A 20,710-nucleotide genomic window follows, 5' to 3' on the forward strand; every position below is an offset into this window, starting at 1 on the left:
CAGGATCAGTAGTGATGTGCCCTTTTTCATTCCTGAAATTGATACTCTTGTTTCTTTTTCAGTTTTGCTTGAAGTTTATCAATTTTATTAATCTTTCAAAGTAACAACTTTTGGGTTCATTTATTTGCTCTATTACTTTTGTTTTCTATTTCATGGAGTTCTGCTCCTTTTAAAAGAAATTAATATACGGTAAAATTAGTTCTGTTTTAGCAGATAGCTCCAGGAGTTTTAAAACACGTACAGATTGTAAAACTACCACCAAAATCACGATACAGGATAGTTCTATCATTCCACAAAACTCCCTCAAGATGTACTCACAACTTTCCTACTCCCTAACCCGTGGCAACCACTGATTTATAATCCATCAATGACTTTTACACGATGTAATACAAATGGAATCATAAAGTATTTAACCTTTTACATAACCTTCATTAAACATACTACCTTTGAGATCCATCTATGTTGTTGCATGCCTCAATAATGCATTTCATTTTATTGCTGAGTAGTATTTTACTGTAGATATCAGTTTGTTTATCCATTCATCCATTGAAGGACTTTTGGGTTGATTCCAGATTTGGGCAATGTTGAATAGAGCTACTATAAATACTAATGGACATGCTTTTGTGTGACCATAAGTTTTTCTCTCTCTAGAGTAAATATCTAGAAGTGGAATTGCTGGGTCATGTAGTATTATGGACTGAATATTTGTGCCCGCCTCCCAAACTCACACGTTGAAGCCTTAACCCACAGTGTGATGGTATTTGAAGATGGGCCCTTTGGGAGGTAATTAGGTGAGATATGGTCATGAGAGTGGGGCCTCCACGATGGGATTAGTTCCCTTATAAAAAGAGATGTAGAGAGTTTGCTTCCTCTCTCTCTCCACCATGTGAAGACAAGGCAAGAAGATGGCCATCTGCAAGACAGGAAGAGAGCCCTCACCTGGGAACCAAATCAGCTGGCACCTTGACCTTGGATTTCCCAACCTCCAGAACTGTAAGAACTAAACTCCTGTTATTTAAGCCACCCAGTTTATAGTATTTTGTTATAGCAGCTGGAGCTAATATATATGATTTTTGCTTTTTTTAGTTTGAATAAGTTGAATTTTAAAAAGTGAAAAAAAGAAAGAAATATTGAGCCAAAATCAATATTTGGTACATAGAGTATGAATCTGGAAAAGCACTATTAAAAATTATATCTATCTCTATATTCTTTTAATAGTGTGTTTCACAGAGAAAACTTTTAATTTTGATGAACTCCAATTTATCCATTTTAAAATTTTATGGCTAGTCCTTTTGGTGCCATAGCTAAGAATTCCTAACACCAGGACCTGAAGATTCTCTCATGTTTTCTTCTAAAAGTTTTATATTTTTACATTTAATATTAGAGGTATGATTTATATTACATTAATTTTTATATAAGGTATGAATTATAGGTTGAGAGTTTGTGTATATGTCTGTTTCCATATAGATGTCCAGTTGTTCTATTTGATAAAAAGGTTTTGTTTTTATTGCATTGCATTTCCATCTTTTTTTTTAAATTTATTTTTGGCTGCGTTGGGTTTTCGTTGCTGTGCGTGGGCTTTCTCTAGTTGCAGCGAGGAGGGGCTACTCTTCATTGCAGTGCTCAGGCTTCTCATTGTGGTGGCTTCTCTTGTTGTGGAGCACGGGCTCCAGGCATGCAGGCTTCAGTAGTTGTGGCACACGGGCTCAGTAGTTTTGGCTCGAGGGCTCTAGAAGGGAGGCTCAGTAGTTGTGGTGCACGGGCTCAGTTGCTCCATGGCATATGGAATCTTCCCGGACCAGGGCTTGAACCCGTGTCCCCTGCATTGGCAGGTGGATTCTTAACCACTGCACCACCAAGGAAGCCCTCCATCTTTATAAAAAAAAATCAGTTAGCCATATTTGTGTGGTTTTTCTGAACTCTCTAATATGTTACATTGATCTCTGTGTCTATCTCAATACCACATCCTTGATTACTATAGCTTTATAATAATTGTTTAAAATCTGGTAGTGTGAGTCCTCCAACTTTGTTTTTCTTTTCAAAATTATTTTAGGTATATATATATTTAGCATTCCATAAAACTTTTAGAATTAGCTTGCCTATATCTACACAAAATATCCTACTGAATTCTGTCAGAATTGCTTTAAATCTATTGATCAATTTTATGGACGACTGGCATGTTAATCATATTGAGTCTATCAATCCATGCATACACATTATATCTCTCCATTTAAACTTTCTTTGATTTTATTCGTCAGCATTTTGTATATTTCAGTGTGTAGATCCTGCCCATGTTTTATTCAATTTATTTCTGAGCATTAACTGATTTTTGGAGCTATTTAAAATGATATTTTAAAATATCCAGTTATTCACAGCTGTATTTATAAATATAATTGATTTTTGTGTATTGACTTGTATCCTAGAATCTTGATAAATTCCTGTATTAGTCAAGGTTCTCCAGAGAAACAGAACCAACAGGATATATATCCATATATCTGTATCTATCTATCTAAGATATGTTCTAGAAGTTGCCTTACAGTTATGAAGGCTAAGAAGTTCCACAATCTTCTATCTGTAAACTGGGGAATCCAGAAAGTTGGAGATGTAATTCATTCTGGCTGATGTCTGAGAGGCAGGAAAAAATGGATGTCTCAGTTCAAGCAGAGACAGCAAATATGCCCATCCTTTGCCTTTTCAGGTCCTCAAGAGATTGGATGATGCCCACCCATATTGGTGAAGGTGAACTTCTTTTTTATTTTTTTATTTTTTATTTTATTGAAGTGTAGTTGACTTACAATGTTGTGTTAATTTCTGTTGTACAGCAAAGTGATTCAATTACATAGGTACATTCTTTTTCATATTCTTTTCCATTATGGTTTATCACAGGATTTTGAATATTTCCCTGTGCTGTACAGGAGGACCTTGTTTTTTATCCATTCCATATATAATAGTTTGCCTCTGCTAATCCCAAACTCCCAATACAAGGGTGAATTTCTTTACTTAATCTACTGATTCAAATGCTAATCTCTTCTGGAAATACCTTCACAGGAACACCCAGAAATAAGGTTTTACCAGGTATCTGGGCATACCTTAGCTCAATCAAGCTGACACATAAAATTAACCATCATAACTCCATCATTAGCATTTTGAAGATATTTTATAGAGTCAGTGAAATTTTCTATGGAGATAATCATGTTATCTGTGAATAGGGAAAATTTATTTGATTTCCAATCTGTATTATTTTGATTTCTTTTTCTTTGCCTTATTGTACTGTCTAGGACTTCCAATTCAATACTGAGTAGGAGAGGAGAGAGTAGATATCTCTTAGGGGAAAAAGTATTCAGTCTTTCACAATTAAGTATGATCTTAATTCTAGAGGTTTTTGTTTGTTTGTTTTGGTTTTTTTGCTTTATGTAAGACTTTTTTGGAGCAGTTTTAGGTTTACAACAAAATTGAGAAGAAGATATCCCCTGCCCCTACACATTCATAGCCTCTCTCATTATCAACATCACTCACCAGAATGGTATATATATATATATATATATATATATATTTTTTTTTTTTTTTTTTTTTTATTTTTTTTTTTTTTTTTAAACCAAGGATGAACCTACATTGACACATCATAATCTCCCAAAGTCCATAGTCTACCTTAGGGTTCACGCTTGGTGTTGTACATTCTATGGGTTTGGACAAATGTATAATGTCATATAACCATCCTTATAATATCATAAAGAGTATTTTCATTGCCCTGAAATCCTCTGTGCTCTGGCTATTCATCTCTCTACTCTCCCCCACCCCTGGCAACTTTTTACTGTCTCCATAGTTTTGCCTTTTCCAGAATGTCATACAGTTGGAATCATACTGTATATAGTCTTTTCAGGTTGGCTTCTTTCACTTAGTAATATGTATTTAACGTTTCTCCATGCCTTTTCATGTCTTGACAGCTCATCTCTTTTTTAGCCCTGAATAGTATTCCATTGTCTGGATATACTGCAATTATCTTTTCGAATTAATGTTTTCTTTTTTTTGGATACATACCCACAACTGGAATTGCTGGGTCATATGGTAGTTCTATTTTTAGTTTTTTGAGAAATCTCCATACTGTTTTCCACAGTGGCTGCACCAATTTGCACTCCCATCAATAGTGTACAAGGTTCCCCTTTTATCCACCTCCTAGCCAGCATTTGTTATTTGTGTTCTTTTTGATGATAGCCATTCTGACAGGTGTGAGGTGATATCTCATTGTGGTTTTAATTTGCATTTCCCTGATGATTAACGATATTGAGCATTTTTTCATGTGCCTGTTGGCCAACTGAACGTCCTCTTCGGGAAAATGTCTGTTCAGGTCTTCTGCCCATTTTTAAAATGGGTTGTTTGTTTTTTTGATGTTGAGTTGTATGAGTTGTTTATGTATTTTGGATATTTACCCCTTATCGGTCATATCATTTGCAAGAGAGTATGTTTAGTTCTGTAAGAAACTACCGAACTGTCTTCCAATGTATCTGTACAATTTTGCATTCCCACCACCAATGAGTGAGAGTTCCTGTTGCTCCATATCCTCATCAGCATTTGGCGTTGTTGGTGTTCCAGGTTTTGGCCATTCTAATAGGTTTGTAGTGAATTCTAGCTTTTTAATAGATGCCCTTTATGAGTTTGAGGAAGTTCCTATTTTTTCTTATCAGTGGGTGGTGAATTTTGTCAAACACTCTTTCTGCATTAATTGATATGGCCATGTGGTGTTTTCTCTTTGCAACTACTAATCTGGTGTGTTTCTTTGATTTTGAATACTGAGTCAACCTTATAGTCCTGGGATAAACCCCACTTGGTCCAGGTGTTTTATTCTTTTTACACATTGCTGGATTCAGTTTGATAACATTTTGTTGAGGAATTTTGTGCCTGTGTTCCTTAAGGATTTTGGATTGTGGTTTTCTTTATTGTACTGTCTGGTTTTTTTTCTGTTTTTCAATCTTTTATTCTCTGTGTTGTTTAAATTGGATGATTTCTACTGATCTATAGCTATTTCCTCTGTCATCTACATTGTTCCATTAAGCTCATCAAGTGAATATTTTATTTTGGTTGTATTTTTCAGCACTAAAATTTCCGTTTGGGTCTTCTTTATACCTTCTATTTCTTTGCTGATGTTTCCTGTCTTTCCATTCATTCACCCTTACTTCCTAAGCAGGGTTATAATATCTGATTAAGGTCTTTTTCTGATAACTCTAAAATCTACGTCATCTAGGCCTTGATATAATTTGATTTTCTTTCTCTTTGCAAATTGAGATAGTCTGGTTCTTCCTATGCTTAACAATTTTGCATTGTATGCTGCACATTTGGAATATTATGTTATCAGATTCTGGGTATCATTTAAACCCTAAGTTGAAGGTTGACTTGTTTGTTTGTTTTAGCAAGGAGCTGCCCTTGTTAGGGTCAGGTTATGAGGTCTGATCTGCATTGTTTGGGCTTTCCAAAGTCAATTCAGTTTCCAAACATTTCTAGTCCTATGTGTATGCACTCAGTGGCCAGTCTGGATTCTGGGCGGTAGTCTGCCCTGTAGCTCAGTTCTCAATGCCTGTGCTCTGATGTTTAGGGTCAGATCCATGCATGCATAGTTTAGAGGTGAGCAGAGGAGTTCATACACTACTTGTGGGAATCACTCTTGATCTCTCTAGCCTCTGCAACAAATGCAACACTTTCTCACTCCTTGAGGCCTCCCTTACTAGTCTTCCAGCTAGAAAGCTGGGGTTTTATTTTCCTTGGTCTGATATTTACTCCTCTCAACTACATCTGCATCCTGGTCAAAGGAGTGATAGGACACCAAGAGAATAAAAGTAATGGGGATTGGCACCATGCTCTTGGGACCAAAGCTCCTCCGATCAGAGTGAAGGGCTCCCCTCTCTCTTAGTTTAAGGTGACTTCCCTGTGACCCCTGCCATGGCTGTGCTGCTGCTGCTGCCACTGCCACTGCCATAGAGAGAGAAGTTGAATGAAAAAAAAAAGATGCGGGATTTCCCCTATTTTCTGGACCCTTAGAAGCCCCTTTCCCATCCCTTGGGCCAGACACAGAACACTTCTCTTGGAGTTCTTCTCTTTGTGCACTTCAGGGTTTCAGGCTCCCTTTGAGTCCAGGCCAGGTGATACCAAAAGGGAAAAAGGGTAAATTCAGTGGAACTTGAAATTCTAGTCCTCTTCCCCAGTCTGCTTGCTATTATTTACATTGAGGAGTCCTCAGCATGAAAGTTCCATGCTTTCTGTCCAGGATTCTGTGGGAATCTCTCTTTAGAGAGAGACAGGTTGGAGTGTACTTACTCCATCTTGCCTAGAACCAGAGCCTCTGTTTTTATTCTGATCATTTTCCCCCTTTGGCTTACTTTAGTTTTAAATTGCTCTTTTGTTTTTTCCCTGACTTCTTCTACTTTTTTTTCTTTAATTAATTTATTTTTGGCTGCGTTGGGTCTTTGTTGCTGTGCACGGGCTTTCTCTAGTTGCGGTGAGCGGGGGCCACTCTTCATTGTGGTGCGCGGTCTTCTCATTGCAGTTGCCTCTCTTGTTGCAGAGCACGGGCTCCAGGCGTCAGGGCCTCAGTAGTTGTGGCTCGCGGGCTATAGAGCACAGGCTCAGCAGTTGTGGCGCACGGGCCTATTTGCCTCTCGGCATGTGGGATCTTCCTGGACCAGGGATCGAACCTGTGTCTCCTGCATTGGCAGGCAGACTCCTAACCACTGCGCCATCAGGGAAGTCCCATTCCCTGGCTTCTTAAGGTAGATAATCAGATCACTGATTTTAAGTCTTTTGTCTCTTCTAATATAAGTATTTAAAGGAATGGTACCTCAGGAAAAAAAAACTTGTTACCTCAGGGCTTCAGTCCTGCTTGTCTGTAGTACTCTTGGCTCCTTCCGCCACATGGGTCTGCTTCATCTTCCAGCTGCTGCAGCACTGCCTGCTGTCATAACCAGTCACAACAACATCTGGAGATAGAAAAGCATCATCTCTTCTTCATGTCTCTCTTTTTTTTTTTGACCGCGCTGCGCAGCATGTGGGATTTTGGTTCTCCAACCAGGGATTAAACCCTCGCCCCCTGCAGTGGAAGTGCAGAGCCTTAACCACTGGACTGCTAGGGAAGTCCCTATGTCTCTTTTTTAGAAGAAAGCAAACTTTTCCAGAAGCCATGCAGCAGGCTTCCCCTAATGTCTCATTGGTCCAAATTGAGTGATATGCCTGTTCCTAAACCAAAATTACTTGCAAGTGGAATAGGATTATCATAATTGGCTTAGACTAATCATTTGGGGTTGAATGAATATTAAAAAAATCAAGCTGTAAAACCACCTAGGTGACAAGACTGCTAATAGCCAATGAATCAAAAGTAAAATTTAATGGACTAACTCAGTTCTGATGCAGCCTCACTGACATGTCCAGCTGGAGATATTCTACCTAGAATCCTGACAACTCCTTCTTCAAAAGACTGGAGCCAGCAAAGCTGCATAGGAAAAGACTGCAGATGTCTACCTGGCTGATCATTAGCTCTGACAGTAGAGTTCCTTAGTTTAGCTGCCACTCAATGTCTTTGTAGCCTTTGAATAAAAATAATCCTTCATTTGAAGACAAACCAGTTAATCTGAGCTAAATTCAAACTCAAGTATGATTAAGAGAGCCAGATAATAAGATACATCCATTAGCTTAAAATTTCAGGAATCAATAAAGTAATTAACTTAGCATATGGCTTTATATAAGGAAATACATTGAATCCAAGATGGAAATTATAACTAATTTTAATATTATTTACTAGCCATCCAGGATTTGTAGCCCATATAGTCCATTCAAATCTTCTTTTAGGGCTGCTGGGATAGTCTCATCATTGCCTGTCCTAAGTGTTAGTGGCAAAGAGAAAATTATTTGTTAGTCCCTTCACCAAACACTCGTCTGGATTTTATCTTCCAGATCTTCTGCTTTTCAGCATTCCATAGAGTTTCTTATTATTCCTTTTTTTTTTTTTTACTAGAATATAAATGTTATTAGGACAGGATTATAGAAAACTGATTTCCTTTTTGTTTCTTCCAATGCTCTTGTGGTAAAATATACAAAGTTTACCATTTTAACCATTTTTAAGTGTACAATTCAGTGGCATTAAGTACATTTATAATGTTGTACAGCCATCACAATTATCCATTTCCAGAACATTTTTATCACCCTAAACAGAAACTCTGTACCCATTAAACAACTCCTCATTCCTCTCTCCCCCCCGCCCTGGTAACCACTATTCTACTTTGTCTCTATGAATCTGCCTATTCTAGATACCTTATGTAAGTAGAATCATACAATATTCATCCTTTTTTGTCTGGCTTATTTCACTTGGCATGTTTTCAAGGTTCATTCATGTTGTAGTGTGTACAAGTTTCCTCTGCTATCCCATAGCAGGGAGTTTCTATGAAACTTTTCGGAAGCCGAAATGGTGTAAAGCAAAGAATCGATTACTTTACGACACATCTTGCTAACGGATACGTGAAATAAATCAAGATAAAGCACATATGCTCACAGACACAGTTCAAAGCTATGGCAGCTTGATGCTGAGATGCTTGGTGTAGTTCCAGGGAAGGAGCTTGGCTGTGCCAGTCTTGCCGTGTGGGGAGCATACTGCCTCTATTACGGACCGTTAAATAGGTACTAATGTAGGTCTTTCATAAAAGTGAAGTGATGGAAAGCAAACTTTCAAAAAGCAGAGGATACCTGTACCTGTTTTCACTAACTGAAATAAATCTGAGGAGGATTTTCACTTTTAAGGAAAAAGGCAAAAAGCAATGACAGCATTCAGCCTTTGTTTTGGTGGCAAGCTGTTATAGAGGCAGCAAGCCGCCCAAGCAGCTAGAGTGGCACTGCCAAGCTCCTTCCTGGAGAACTGCTCCCAGCATCTCAGCATGAAACTGCCATAGCTTAGAACTGTGTCTACGGTAATTGCTTCTTTGCTTTACACCATTTCGGCTTATGAAAAGTTTCATAGGAACACTCTACTTTCAGATAGTGGGAAAAGCCTGTACTAACGTAGGTCTTTCGTAAAAGCGAAGTGGTGTAAAGTGAACTTTTGAAAAGCGGGGGATACCCGTATCAGAATTTCATTGCTTTTTAACGTTAAATGATATTCCAGTTGTATGTGTATACCATATTTTTGCTTATCCATTGATTTATTGATGAACACGTGGGTTGTTTCCACTTTTTGGCTGTTGTAAATAATGCTGCTATGAACATGAGTGTACAAGTATTGGTTTGAGTCCATGCTTTCAATTCTTTGGGGTATATACCAGGAGTGGAATTGCCATACCATGTGGTAATTCTATGTTTAGCTTTTTGAGGAACCACCAAACTGTTTTCCACAGTGGCTGTACCATTTTACATTCCCATCAGCAGTGCACAAGGGTTCCAGTTTCTCCACATCCTTGCCAACACTTGTTATTTTTTGTATTTTTAATCAGCCAGCATGATGGGTGTGAGGTGGCATCTCACTGAGGTGTTGATTTGCATTTCCCAAATGATTAGTGATATTGAACATCTTTTCCTGTACTTACTGGCCATTTATATATTTTCTTTGGAGAAATGTCTATTCGTGTCTTTTGCCCATTTTTGAAATGGGTTGAGTTTTGTTTTTTTTCCTGTTGAATTATAGGAGTTCTTTACATATTCTGGATATTAACCCTTTATCACATATAAGATTTGCAAATATTTTCATTTCACTAATATTTGAGTGCCTATTATGGGCATGTACTGTGCCTGATGCTTGAGAAACACGTGAATGAGGCAGCTCATGCTCTGGAGAAACATAACATAGTGAGGTCAATACAGGAGTAGATATAGTATCCATTTAGTGGATAAAAAGCTACCACATTGAAAAGAAATGTGGAGCTTATTTTTTACAACTGATGTTTTTGCTTCTTGAATTCCCACCCCATTGAGTGGGGAGTGGTAGTGATGAAAGAGTTGAATTAAATTATTCGGTCCATTTTAAGTTCAACTCCCTATCACGGCTATTTCTCCCTCTGTCCTTCTCTGCCATCTAGATGTCTGGGAAGAGAGTTTATATTCCCTGTGGTGAGGTGGTGCTGTGGATTGGGTCTCAGATGGCCTTGCTATCCTCCTGAGCCTCTCTGGTTTCTATTCTGGGCAGCTAGTCTGAGGTGCTTGCTCACCAAGCCTGCAGCAGTAAGTGATCTGTTCTTCTGGTGCGGCAGGAGGCCAGTATCCCTTCCTTCATGATTTGCCTCCACCTTGGCTCTAGCCACCCCTCTAAGGTGTAGCTGAGACTCACAGTTCTGGCTCCAAGTTCCACAAAGTTACTTTGTCCAATGATCCCAATTCTCCAGGTGGTTCAATCAGCTCCTTTCCAAGGTCCCCGTCGGGTAGGGGGAACGGCTACATATCTTCTAAATCACATGGTAGCTGGTAGACTCTTCACTAACTCTGTATTGCCATTTTTACAATAGTCCAGTGTTGGAGCACAGGAAGTCTGTTGAGCAATTGTTTCCCAATGCACCCCAATGCACTCAATGACAAGTAAGCCCAGCTTTCTCCCCTTTCAAGTTCTCTCCCAACCCCCTCCAGCATTTCTGCAGAGGTGAAACGTCACCTGTGTCTGACCTTCTCTTTGTCTCACCATTCCCAGGATCAGGAGGGCTTTTTTTTTCTTTTACTATTCCATGACTTCTTTCTTCTCAAAGTATCATTCCTCCTCTTCCTTGGGCCATATTTGCAGTTTGATATTTTATCTTTTAAAAATTATTGGAGTGGGTTTCCCTGGTGGCGCAGTGGTTGAGAGTCTGCCTGCCGATGCAGGGGACACGGGTTCGTGCCCCGGTCCGGGAAGATCCCACATCCCACATGCCGCGGAGCGGCTGGGCCCGTGAGCCTATGGCCGCTGAGCCTGCACGTCCGGAGCCTGTGCTCCGCAACGGGAGAGGCCACAACAGTGAGAGGCCCGTGTACCGCAAAAAAAAAAAAAAAAAATTATTGGAGTATAGTTGATTTACAATGCTGTGTTAGTTTCAGCTGTACAGCAAAGTGAATCAGTTATACATATACATATATTTACTCTTTTTTAGATTCTTTTCCCGTATAGGTCATTACAGTCCTGAGTAGAGTTCCCTGTGCTATACAGTAAGTCCTTATTAGTTATCTATTTTATATATAGTAGTGTGTTTATGTCAGTCCCAATCTCCCAATTTATCCCTCCCCTGACACTTCCCCCCTGGTAACCATAAGTTCCACCTCTGGGACTCTACTGTAAATAAGTTCAACTGTACCTTTTTTTTTTTTCTTTAGATTCCACATATAAGCAGCATATGATATTTGCCTTTCTCTGTCTGACTTACTTCACTATGACAATCTCCAGGTCCATCCATGTTGCTGCAAATGACCTTATTTTGTTCTTTTTTATGGCCGACTGTAGTTTGATATTTTAAAAATATCGTATTTCATGTGATAAATGTAATGCCAGGGTGAGAACAGATTACTATGGAATCAATAGAAAGGTGTGGAGGTGGTCCCAACCTATTCTTAGGATGTTACAGTAGGCTTCCTGGAAGAAGTGGCATTTAAGCTAAAACCTGAAGAATACACAGGAGTTAGATAAAGTGCAGAAGCTGGATAAGAGTTTAAAAGGAACACATACAAAGTCCCAGAGGCAGGAGGAGGACTTCTAATTCAGAATGTCCTTGGCATAGAGTATTAAGGAGGCAGTAACAAAAGAGAAAGCTGAAATGGTAAGCTGTGGTCACATCATGAAAAGCCTCAAAAACCTTGTTTAGGAGTTCTGATTTTATATTAAAAGCAATGGGGCGAAATCCCTGGCGGTCCAGTGGTTAGGACTCCATGCTTTCACTGCTGAGGGCCCAGGTTCAATCCCGGTGGGGGAACTAAGATACCGCAAGACGCGCGGCTTGGCCAAAGGGGGAAAAAAAAAGCAATGGGTGGCTTGTGTTTTAAGCAAGGAGGGTACATAATCAAATTTATGTTTTAGAAAGATCACTGTGTTTGAAAGAGATGGATTCATATGAAGGAGGCAAAAGTAAGGGCCATTTTGCTCCCCCCGACTCAGGGATTAGCCACCATCTTGAATTTTTAAGAATATGCTAGAAAAGTCACATCAGCATATTTGAATGTTGAAGAGATGGATCCTGAAGGAAAGCAAAAGGATGAATAAAAAAGAGAGAGAATAACTGATGGCAGCCAACATCCTTCAGAGGTGGGAAGGAATGCTGAGGGACCAGAGAAGAGAGACTCCTCTTTCATTCTGAAAGGAAGGGGAGAGGAAATGATGGGTGAGATGTAGATAAGTTGACAAACTTGGTGTTCTCATCTTTTTTTTTTTTTATTGATAATGAAGGAGGCAAAATCATAGCCATCTGCTCATGAAAAGGAAAGTGGCCAAGGAGTGTGGCAAACACTGTTGGCTGACTCATTGTGGTTCCCAATCCCCATCTGCCCTGCTGCTTTCCCTCTAGGAGTTGAAAACACTGGCTTTACTAGACACACCTGCAACAAGGAAACATAAGCAGAATTTTGCTAGGGTTTCTTGGAAAGCTTTCCCTTTTCCTAGTAGAAGACATGGCCATGGCTGGAGTCCCTCCTCCTCTCTGACTTGACCCCAGATGCCATTCCCAGAGCTGGGACAGCTCTCTTGCATATCTGAGAAAATAAGTATGAAGGAAAGGCCCAAAGAAGTGCAGAGATAGCAGCCAGACAAGTCATTGTTCAGCTGCCGATTGACAGCTAGCAGCAACTCGCCTCCAGATTTCTGGTTGCAAAGTCTAATTTGTTTAAGCCACCAAAGGTGGATTTTGTATCCAGAAGCATTCCTGATACAGGAAGTTTCAAGGACAGTGACAAACATCTGACCTGGTCTCTGAAGAGAATGGGAGAAAAAGAGGGAACATAGGATTATAGATAATAATAAAGGCTCAGATGAAGTGAAATTCATTTAAAAAACACCAATTTCATTTTGGAGTATTTACTATCTGTGGAAATTAATCAGTTTGATGGGGTGCTAATATGCTAATTTTATAAAGGTTACACTAAGTCATATTAATTCTCCAGTTAGATAAACTAGCACCTTCTACTTATTAGGAGACCTGTGTAAGTGCAAGATAACTTAGAGTACTCAGCGACACCCTTTAAAGATTCGTTATTCTAAGATGATATGATTCACATCATTGTCTGGTGGAGAAGTTCAGATTATTCACATTGAAGACAATGTAATCTTGCAAAGTTTATGGCAGAAGCAAGTGAAGAAAGACGCTTCCCTCAGAATATTTGATTTAGATTCTGTCATTTTATTCACATAGTACCCAAAAAACTCTTTCCATGATTAAGCAGTAATTCACAATACATGTATCTTTTGAGGCATTTGCTTCTTTAATAGATGGCTTGTTCCTCTCTTTAATTATAAAAAGAATGAGACCCAAGTAAAAAGACTCCTACATTTTTAATAAATGAAAATGTACAAAACTCAATACTTATTCATATTTACTAGAGCTACAAAGTATAATCACTATCAGAAAATTCTAAAATTAAAATTTGTATTCTCCTCTCCCCTTACTAATCTAATATTTATCAATATTCTAACTAAGCAGAGCATGTAATCCCACATTTGTCTCAGGAGTTACTCCAAGCACTAGATATGACTGGATTTTCTGATAATGAAATGTTTACCCTTCATGAGGTACAAAGTTCACCATGAGGCCTATCTTCCCTTCTCCTTCTAAGGACTTTCATTTCTCATGGTTGCCTCCATATTGGGTAACGGTGGCACCATGGGAGACACGACAATCCATGTATTCTTGTAATACATACAGAGTTTTAGTAAGAATCCCTGGAAAGGGGGACATTATGTTATATATTGTCAGAATACTTAAAAAAAAAACCAGTCATTTACTTTTTAAACAAGAGAATCTGATTGAATTAAATGTGGGTTAAACTCAATGGACTCTTTAAATTGAACTTTAGTGATTTTCTCATTTGTACAAGAGTATCAAAATCCAAGGTCTTAACATCATGATAAATTGTCTAGAAACTCATTTACTAAGAATGCATAAGACCCTGAAAAGGTTGTCCTGGGATGCCTGAAACATGTTCACAGCTGATTTATGCCAGAACAGAGGCCATGAAGAACTCTGAAGGATAGTCACCAGCTGTTAAGGGTTCCCATTTCCAGGTAAGTACAGTTCTCCATTATGTGCTGCACTTACCAGGTAACATCCGTCTCGTTTGGACAGTCTTTTCTTCATCTTCCTTATTTCTTTATGTTAAGGTGATCATCAACTTTATATAAGCACCCACAGATAACTGTTCATTATTAGAACACTCATCATATTTAGGCCACTTCCTAAAGACACGTAGAGCAAATCTTAATGCTTTCACTGAGATATTTCCAATATAAATTGTAAAGGAGATAATTTTTTTTTCCTACACAGGAAATTACTTAGTATCATCAACAGTATGTATAGATGATATTATACATCAACTAAACCTCAATTTTAAAAATTGAAACAAAACAGTATGTAGGTTCTCAGGTTTTTGTAAGAGACGAGTAAAGTCCCTTTACTCACCTGCTTCCTAACAATGACCCTGGACATTTCAGCTTAGGTCTTGAGGTACATATTCTTTTGGGTCTCCTCAATCCTATTCTCATATTTTGAATCTGGTAACAGAAAATAAAACAGGAAATTTATTATATTTTATTATTATTATTTTTGGCCACACCACGTGACTTGGAGGATATTAGTTCCCTGATCAGGGGCTGAATCCAGGCCTGCAGCAGTCAAAGTGTGGAGTCCTAACCACTGGACTGCCAGAGAATTTCCAGGAAATTTTTTTAAAAAACTGATTTAATCTTTGGTCTAGTAACTCCAATGTGCAAGTAATGAAATGGAGAATACCCACTTATATACTAATTCACACACTCCTTCTCAACAGGGAAAATGTACTTGTCTAAAAAGGAACATACTAGTTCATTATTTGTGTTAATAATGGAAACAGTAGAACATGTCTGAGAGTATCTTTTCAAGAGTTGCACTAGGGATGGAAATCAGATTTAAGCTTTAGAATCTCAATCATCTGAACTGACACTGTACAGAAAAGCAAACAATGCTGACAGAAAATATTCTACATTCTCTCCTGTGGCTTTTACAACCTTTGAAAGGAAATTGGTGCCCACTGAAACTACCGATTTATGCTAAAGGAGTATTGGTGCCTTGTGTCTGCTCCCCTGTTGAAAAAGTTCTCAGTAAATGTTTTGACTCCCTCACAGCACTGATGGGACTTTCTCTCTAGTATGTTTTTTCCTATGTCTGAAAAGATTCGAGCTCTGACTAAAGGCTTTCCCACATTCATGACATTTGAAGGGTTTCTCCCCAGTGTGGGTTCTTCGATGTTGAATCAGGATTGCACTTCGGCTGAAAGCCTTTGCACACACGTCACATGTATAAGGTTTCTCTCCACTGTGGATCCTCTGATGTAGATTAAGGGCTGAGCTCTGAGTAAAGACTTTCCCACATTCATTACACTTGTGTTGTTTTTTTCGAGTACGGTTTCCCTGTTTTCTTTCAAACTTTCTATCTTGTTCACAGGTTCCTCTAAATGTGAAACTCTGGGAAGCATTCATTTGAAGAGTGTTAGAAACTTTGTGATGCAGTTCTTTGCCTGAAGAAGTCTTTCGCCTTGAAGCTGATTTCACATTTATAGTTCCGGTGTCTCTATCTGAAATAATACATGGAAAAGCAAATGTAACCAGTTCTCTGTTCAGAAGGAAGGAAAACGAAATAGAATGATCCAAATGAAATATATATAGACTATTTTTTAGCTGGCATGTTTGAAATATAGCATCACAATGTGGAGGATGGAGAGGGTAAGGCAGAAAACACTGAGAAGATCAAAAGGTGAAAGAGGTTTATATACTGATGAGGTGGGCAACTATAAAGATGAAAAGCTCTAAAAAAAAAAGATGAAAAGCTCTGTGCAAAAGGTAGAATGGTGGGTAGGGGTAAAAAGATACATTAGAAACTGAGGAAAGTCTGGAAGAAAAGAAAGGGCCTAAAAGATGAGGAATTATTGGAGAAGCAGAGGAGCAACTGAAGGAGAGGAATTAAATGTGGTAGTGGGTAGCAATAAGCAAGATTTAGTACAAGAGTATCAATAAACAAAAGTTATAAAAATAAATGAATCAGTCTTTAGACCGTGACCTTGGGGTCCCTCAAAAGGGCCTCAGGGACTGCCTGATGGCGGAAGAGGTGGGCTGACACTGCTTGTTCCTGCTTTAGTCAGAGTAGCTGTGTTTTCATCTGTTTAATATATTGCAACTCCGCATAAAATTTCATTGAGAAGAGGGCCATGCTGCTTAAAAAAAGGTTTGAAAATCCGGATGGAGATGATGTCAAGGATTCAAAAATCTGAACAATATTATAAGAATCTCTGAGAAGGAAATGAGGACAAAATACTGAGAATGTGCACTGGCAGGATATATAATGGTGGAAGTTCCCACAGGAACAGGAGGCAGGAGGGGAGATTGGAGACCTCTTACAGAAAGCAGCCTAGGTGTGTGTGATGGGTGGGCTGAGAGGCCACCTTCCCACCCCCCAACCATGAACTGAACCCTGCCCCTCACCATTTTGTCTTAAGGTGTGATGCTCCTTCGACGCCCACTGCAGTTGCTTTTTTGTGGGCTTAAGCTGGCTACATGGTGTCTCCTGAGTGATTTCACAAGTTGATAGCTTCTTTGCAAGCATGTCCTCATTTCGTCCAAGAGAGACCTAGAAACAGTTTGGTACTAACTGAGGCTGAAGAAGGGAATCAGGTTGGGACTTGAAGATAAAATAACAGAGAAGAAACTATCCTGGGACACAGGAAAAGGGAGGAAAAAGGCAGAGGCGCGTTCTGTTTTCTGGCACAGCTGGGAGTCCACTCACCACACTCTACATTTAGTTGTGCTGAGTGGGAGTACAATTTGGGAGCTCTAACCCCAGTGATGTGCCAGAGCTCCTGACTCAGCCTTGTCCCTCATGCCCACAGTCCCTTCTCACCTGTTCAGCCGCCCTGTCATGCTCTTTCTCCAGCTCCTCCAGCATCACCACGGCTTCCTCTCCACTCTCTGGTCGGTTCTCTTCAAACCAGGCCTGCAGCTCCTCAGGCAACATGGCCAGGAACTGCTCCAGCACGAGCAGCTCCAGGATCTGCTCCTTGCTGTGCACCTCTGGCCTCAGCCACTGACAGCACAGCTCGCGGAGCCGGCTCAGAGCCTCCCGGGGCCCAGATGACTCTTGGTAGTCAAACTGCCTGAACCGCTGGCGGTAGGTCTCTGAGCTGTAGTAGCTGCTCCAGTGGCGGCTGGAGACCATATTAGAGGCCTGCCCTCCCTCTTCCACCTTCATTACCAGAATGCAGTCAGGGTCCCCTGAAGTTTGTGGAAGGAGTTTTGATGTCTCTCTCAATTTGGCAGACATTTGGACTAGGAATAGCTCAGAACTGCTAGGCTTTAATCTTCAAGAAGGTGAAACTCTCCTTATGGACACTCCTAAATATGATTAAAGAGACAAGTGGAAACAAGGCAGAGACAAATGCTTCTTAGAACGATACAACTAAGATTAGAAACATAAGACTGTACAGAAAGTGCTGCCCTTAATCTTAACATAAACCATGCTTTCAAAGAACACTTCCTTCTCTAAGAGAATCAAAGAGCTCAGAGGCATTAATTTATATACATGAGTAATTCGCAATCTATTCTGAAAATCATGCACGTGAGGCTGACTAAATATCACAATAAGAGTTCAGCCAGGGTTGCAGAGGAGCTCCTGGAGAACAGAAATAAGGGAAGGCTGAGAAAGTTATGACTCTGGGTCAGCCTCGAAGAGCCAGTTAATTTTTTCTAGACTGCTGCAAGGAGCTCTAAGGAATAGTCTCACGAGAGAAGTACTTTTGCATAGATTTTTTTTTCGATGCTTACTAATTTTTAAAACAATATTACTTTGGCATTAAAGGGACCATTCAAAAGAAAAAAGCATATTCCTCCATCTTAATGTATTTCCATTTTTTCATGTCCATGTCTACTGCTCATCTGTGACATCCATATTATTTACTTAATTATCTTTTTACTGTAGAATATTTAGGCTGTTTCTAATTTTTACTATTATAAACAATGCTGGGAAGCACATTTTCAGAAAATATACTATTTTTCTCCTTTCAAATTATTTCCTTCAAAGATGTCCCAAGGACTTGACTTACTGGGGTCAAAGGAAAAGGGACAAATATCTTGCTGTGTATTATCAAACAGATTATAGAAAACGCTGTATCAAATCACAGTGTCACCAGCAACATAGTGATGTATGGGGGCAACAATTTCTCCAAGTATTGCTAGCTTGTTAGCAGGAAGGGGATGGGAAGACACTTTCCTTAGTAGCATTTTAGTATATGTATCACTAGTAACTGACAGCTAATTTAAACTGTTATATGTGCCCCTATTTTTCCTCTCTACCATTTTTTTCCCCACTTCACCGAGAACTCTTCTAGGCACTGAAGATATGGCGGTGACCCGAACAAAGCCTGCGGCTGCATAAAGCTTATATTCTAGCCCGGGAAAGACAAGGTTACCAAATAAATGACACAACTTTATACAGTGCTCCACAACTGAAACGCAGAAAATTTACTATGTGCTAAGCACTCGTTTAGGGATCTTAATAAATATAAACTCATTTAAACCCCCACAAAAGCCCTGTAAGGTTCTTTTCATCCCCACGTTGAGGAACCCGCCAGGGCAAGCTCAGGTAACGAGACCAAAGGCAAAAGGAGCAGGGCTGGGGTCTGAGTTCAGGCCATCCACACCTTCTACGGTGCTGCGCGGTCCAGAGCCGGTGGCCGGGGTCCCAGCGCAAAGAAGGGCAGCAGACCCATATGATCCTGAGCCGGAACCGAATCTGGGATCGAGACCGGAGCGACAGGTGGGGTTTGAGGCCACGTGTCTGGAGCCGTCTAGGGGAGTTACACAGAGAGCCCCTAAGCTAAAGCATCCTCTGGAAGTCGCAGGAGTGGCCACCGGGACGCACTTTGCGTCTCCCGCACCAGGAGCGGAGTCTGTGCCGGGTCCACAATTGCTCTCAGTTCCACCCAAGAGACCAAACCCCCAACACCGCGCGAGGGTCCGTAACGAACCCGGTCCCTGGAGGGGAGGTTTCGCCCAGAGTCCCAGATCCGGGGGTCTTCCCCGAGGGGACCAACTCTCCCTTGGAAATACCTCCTCTGCTGAGCCTGCTCCCGACGGTCCCGGGACACCTTCCTCCACCACACGGCGCCGCTCCCGGACGGAGACCCGACTCCGCGAGACCACACGAGGAGAATGGGCGCGGGGGGAGGGTGCGCGGGAGGTCAGGTAAGCGCGCGGAGGGTGATGGGAGGAGGTCGGCTTGCGGGGCGGGGGTCAGGCGCCACGGGGTACCCGGACAAGGAGAGGGGGTGCACGCACGCGCTGTAAGAGGCCAGGAGGTGCGGCGACGAGGTGGAGGCCGCGGGGAAGCGCCGGGGGCGTGAGGAAGAGGTAGCCGGGGTGGGGGCGGGGAGGGGTATGAAGAGGGGGTGCGCGGGCGCGTGCTAGGAGTGGTGGTGGGGCTCCCGTGAGGTGGCCCCAGGCCGGCGGCCATCCCTTCCCCATCCCCCCGGGTGCCGGTCGCTTCTCCCAGAGGCCTAGCAGAGCGAAGAGACCTCAACTCTCACCTCCGGCCTAGGAAGGATGACCCCGCGTTTTGGGGGAGAAGCCGGGGAAGCGCCCAACAGGACGCTGCTTCCGGTCCTCGCGGCGGGGGGGGAGGGGCGGGGCTCGGGATGCCGGAGACGTTGCCATGGAGACGAGCCGAAGCCCGCGCCTCAGGCTTCCAGAGAGGTAGCTCTTGGACTGCGGGGAAGAGCGAAATACCGACGGATGGGAATCCAGCTGCTTGGGATCCCCGTTCAAAGAAACGAGCATTATTTTTCTCAGAGTACTTTTACTTACATTATTTCGTTTACTCTTTCGATAACCCAGTACGGTTATCCCCATTTTACAGGGAATAAACCCAAAGTTTCAGTGACTTGGCCAAGGTCACGGAGGAGATTCCCGGGCTTTCCACCGCTACGCACAACTTTCTGTAATACCATCTGCGCTCCTGAGGCTGGCTACGCTCCAAGTATCGTCGTAAGAAATGTGTTTGACCCTCCCATCCTCACCCCATGTTTTCACGAGAACCTAATGGCCCTTGAAAAGGTGTGAACCCGCGCACGCACATATTTTGGCACTAATATATACATATATATGTCCTCAGATAATCTTGAGTAAATTTAAAAATAAATTTGAGGCTGAGCTACAAGGCCACAGCCCCACATATTAGCTCCCTCCTCCACCCACTTTCCCTAGGGACTCTTGGAAATATAGAGGGAAGTAGGGAATCAGGGAGAGGACAGCAATGCTTGAAAATTAATAAATGACAATAAGAAGAAAAAAACCCTTTTGGTATGAGCAAACAAATAAAAAAGAAAGGTATATTAGTAATGGAGTCTGAAGTGATGAGAGAAAAGGCTGGTTTGCTCAGTCTATGCCAGACCTAGGGGATTAGTGGAGAAACTTGCATCTTAATTAACCTACAATGGTATTAAATTTGAAGAATTTATTTTTTTAAAGAAATTCTTGCTTCTACAGCGGTATTTCATGGGATAA

At 41.0% G+C, this 20,710-nt stretch overlaps 1 protein-coding gene across 1 annotated transcript; it reads right to left on the bottom strand.

Moving 5' to 3' along the window:
* Positions 1 to 12,928: 12,928 nt before the first annotated feature.
* ZNF396 (zinc finger protein 396) lies at positions 12,929 to 18,771 on the bottom strand. The gene is made up of 3 exons (XM_089895071.1): positions 17,055 to 18,771; positions 16,640 to 16,784; positions 12,929 to 15,735 (listed from the first exon to the last, which is right to left on the bottom strand). Exons 1-3 carry the CDS (start codon positions 17,472 to 17,474, stop codon positions 15,281 to 15,283), a joined length of 1,020 nt encoding a protein of 339 aa, XP_089751197.1. The 5' UTR covers positions 17,475 to 18,771; the 3' UTR covers positions 12,929 to 15,280.
* Between the last annotated feature and the right edge of the window lie 1,939 nt (positions 18,772 to 20,710).

This window comes from Delphinapterus leucas, chromosome 14, assembly GCF_059928025.1.
Source record: "Delphinapterus leucas isolate spDelLeu-1000000601 "Yukka" chromosome 14, BTC_Dleu_Yukka2, whole genome shotgun sequence".
In the NCBI taxonomy this organism is placed as follows: domain Eukaryota; kingdom Metazoa; phylum Chordata; class Mammalia; order Artiodactyla; family Monodontidae; genus Delphinapterus; species Delphinapterus leucas.

Bases quoted from the DNA above. Each gene is read 5' to 3' on its own strand.
- ZNF396 (XM_089895071.1), bottom strand. From the start codon at position 17,474: ATGTCTGCCAAATTGAGAGAGACATCAAAACTCCTTCCACAAACTTCA. The intron at 16,785-17,054 runs GTGAGAAGGGAC...AACTGTTTCTAG, and splicing joins ATGACAGGGCGGCTGAACAG to GTCTCTCTTGGACGAAATGA. The intron at 15,736-16,639 runs GTGAGGGGCAGG...GTATTATTTCAG, and splicing joins TCACACCTTAAGACAAAATG to ATAGAGACACCGGAACTATA.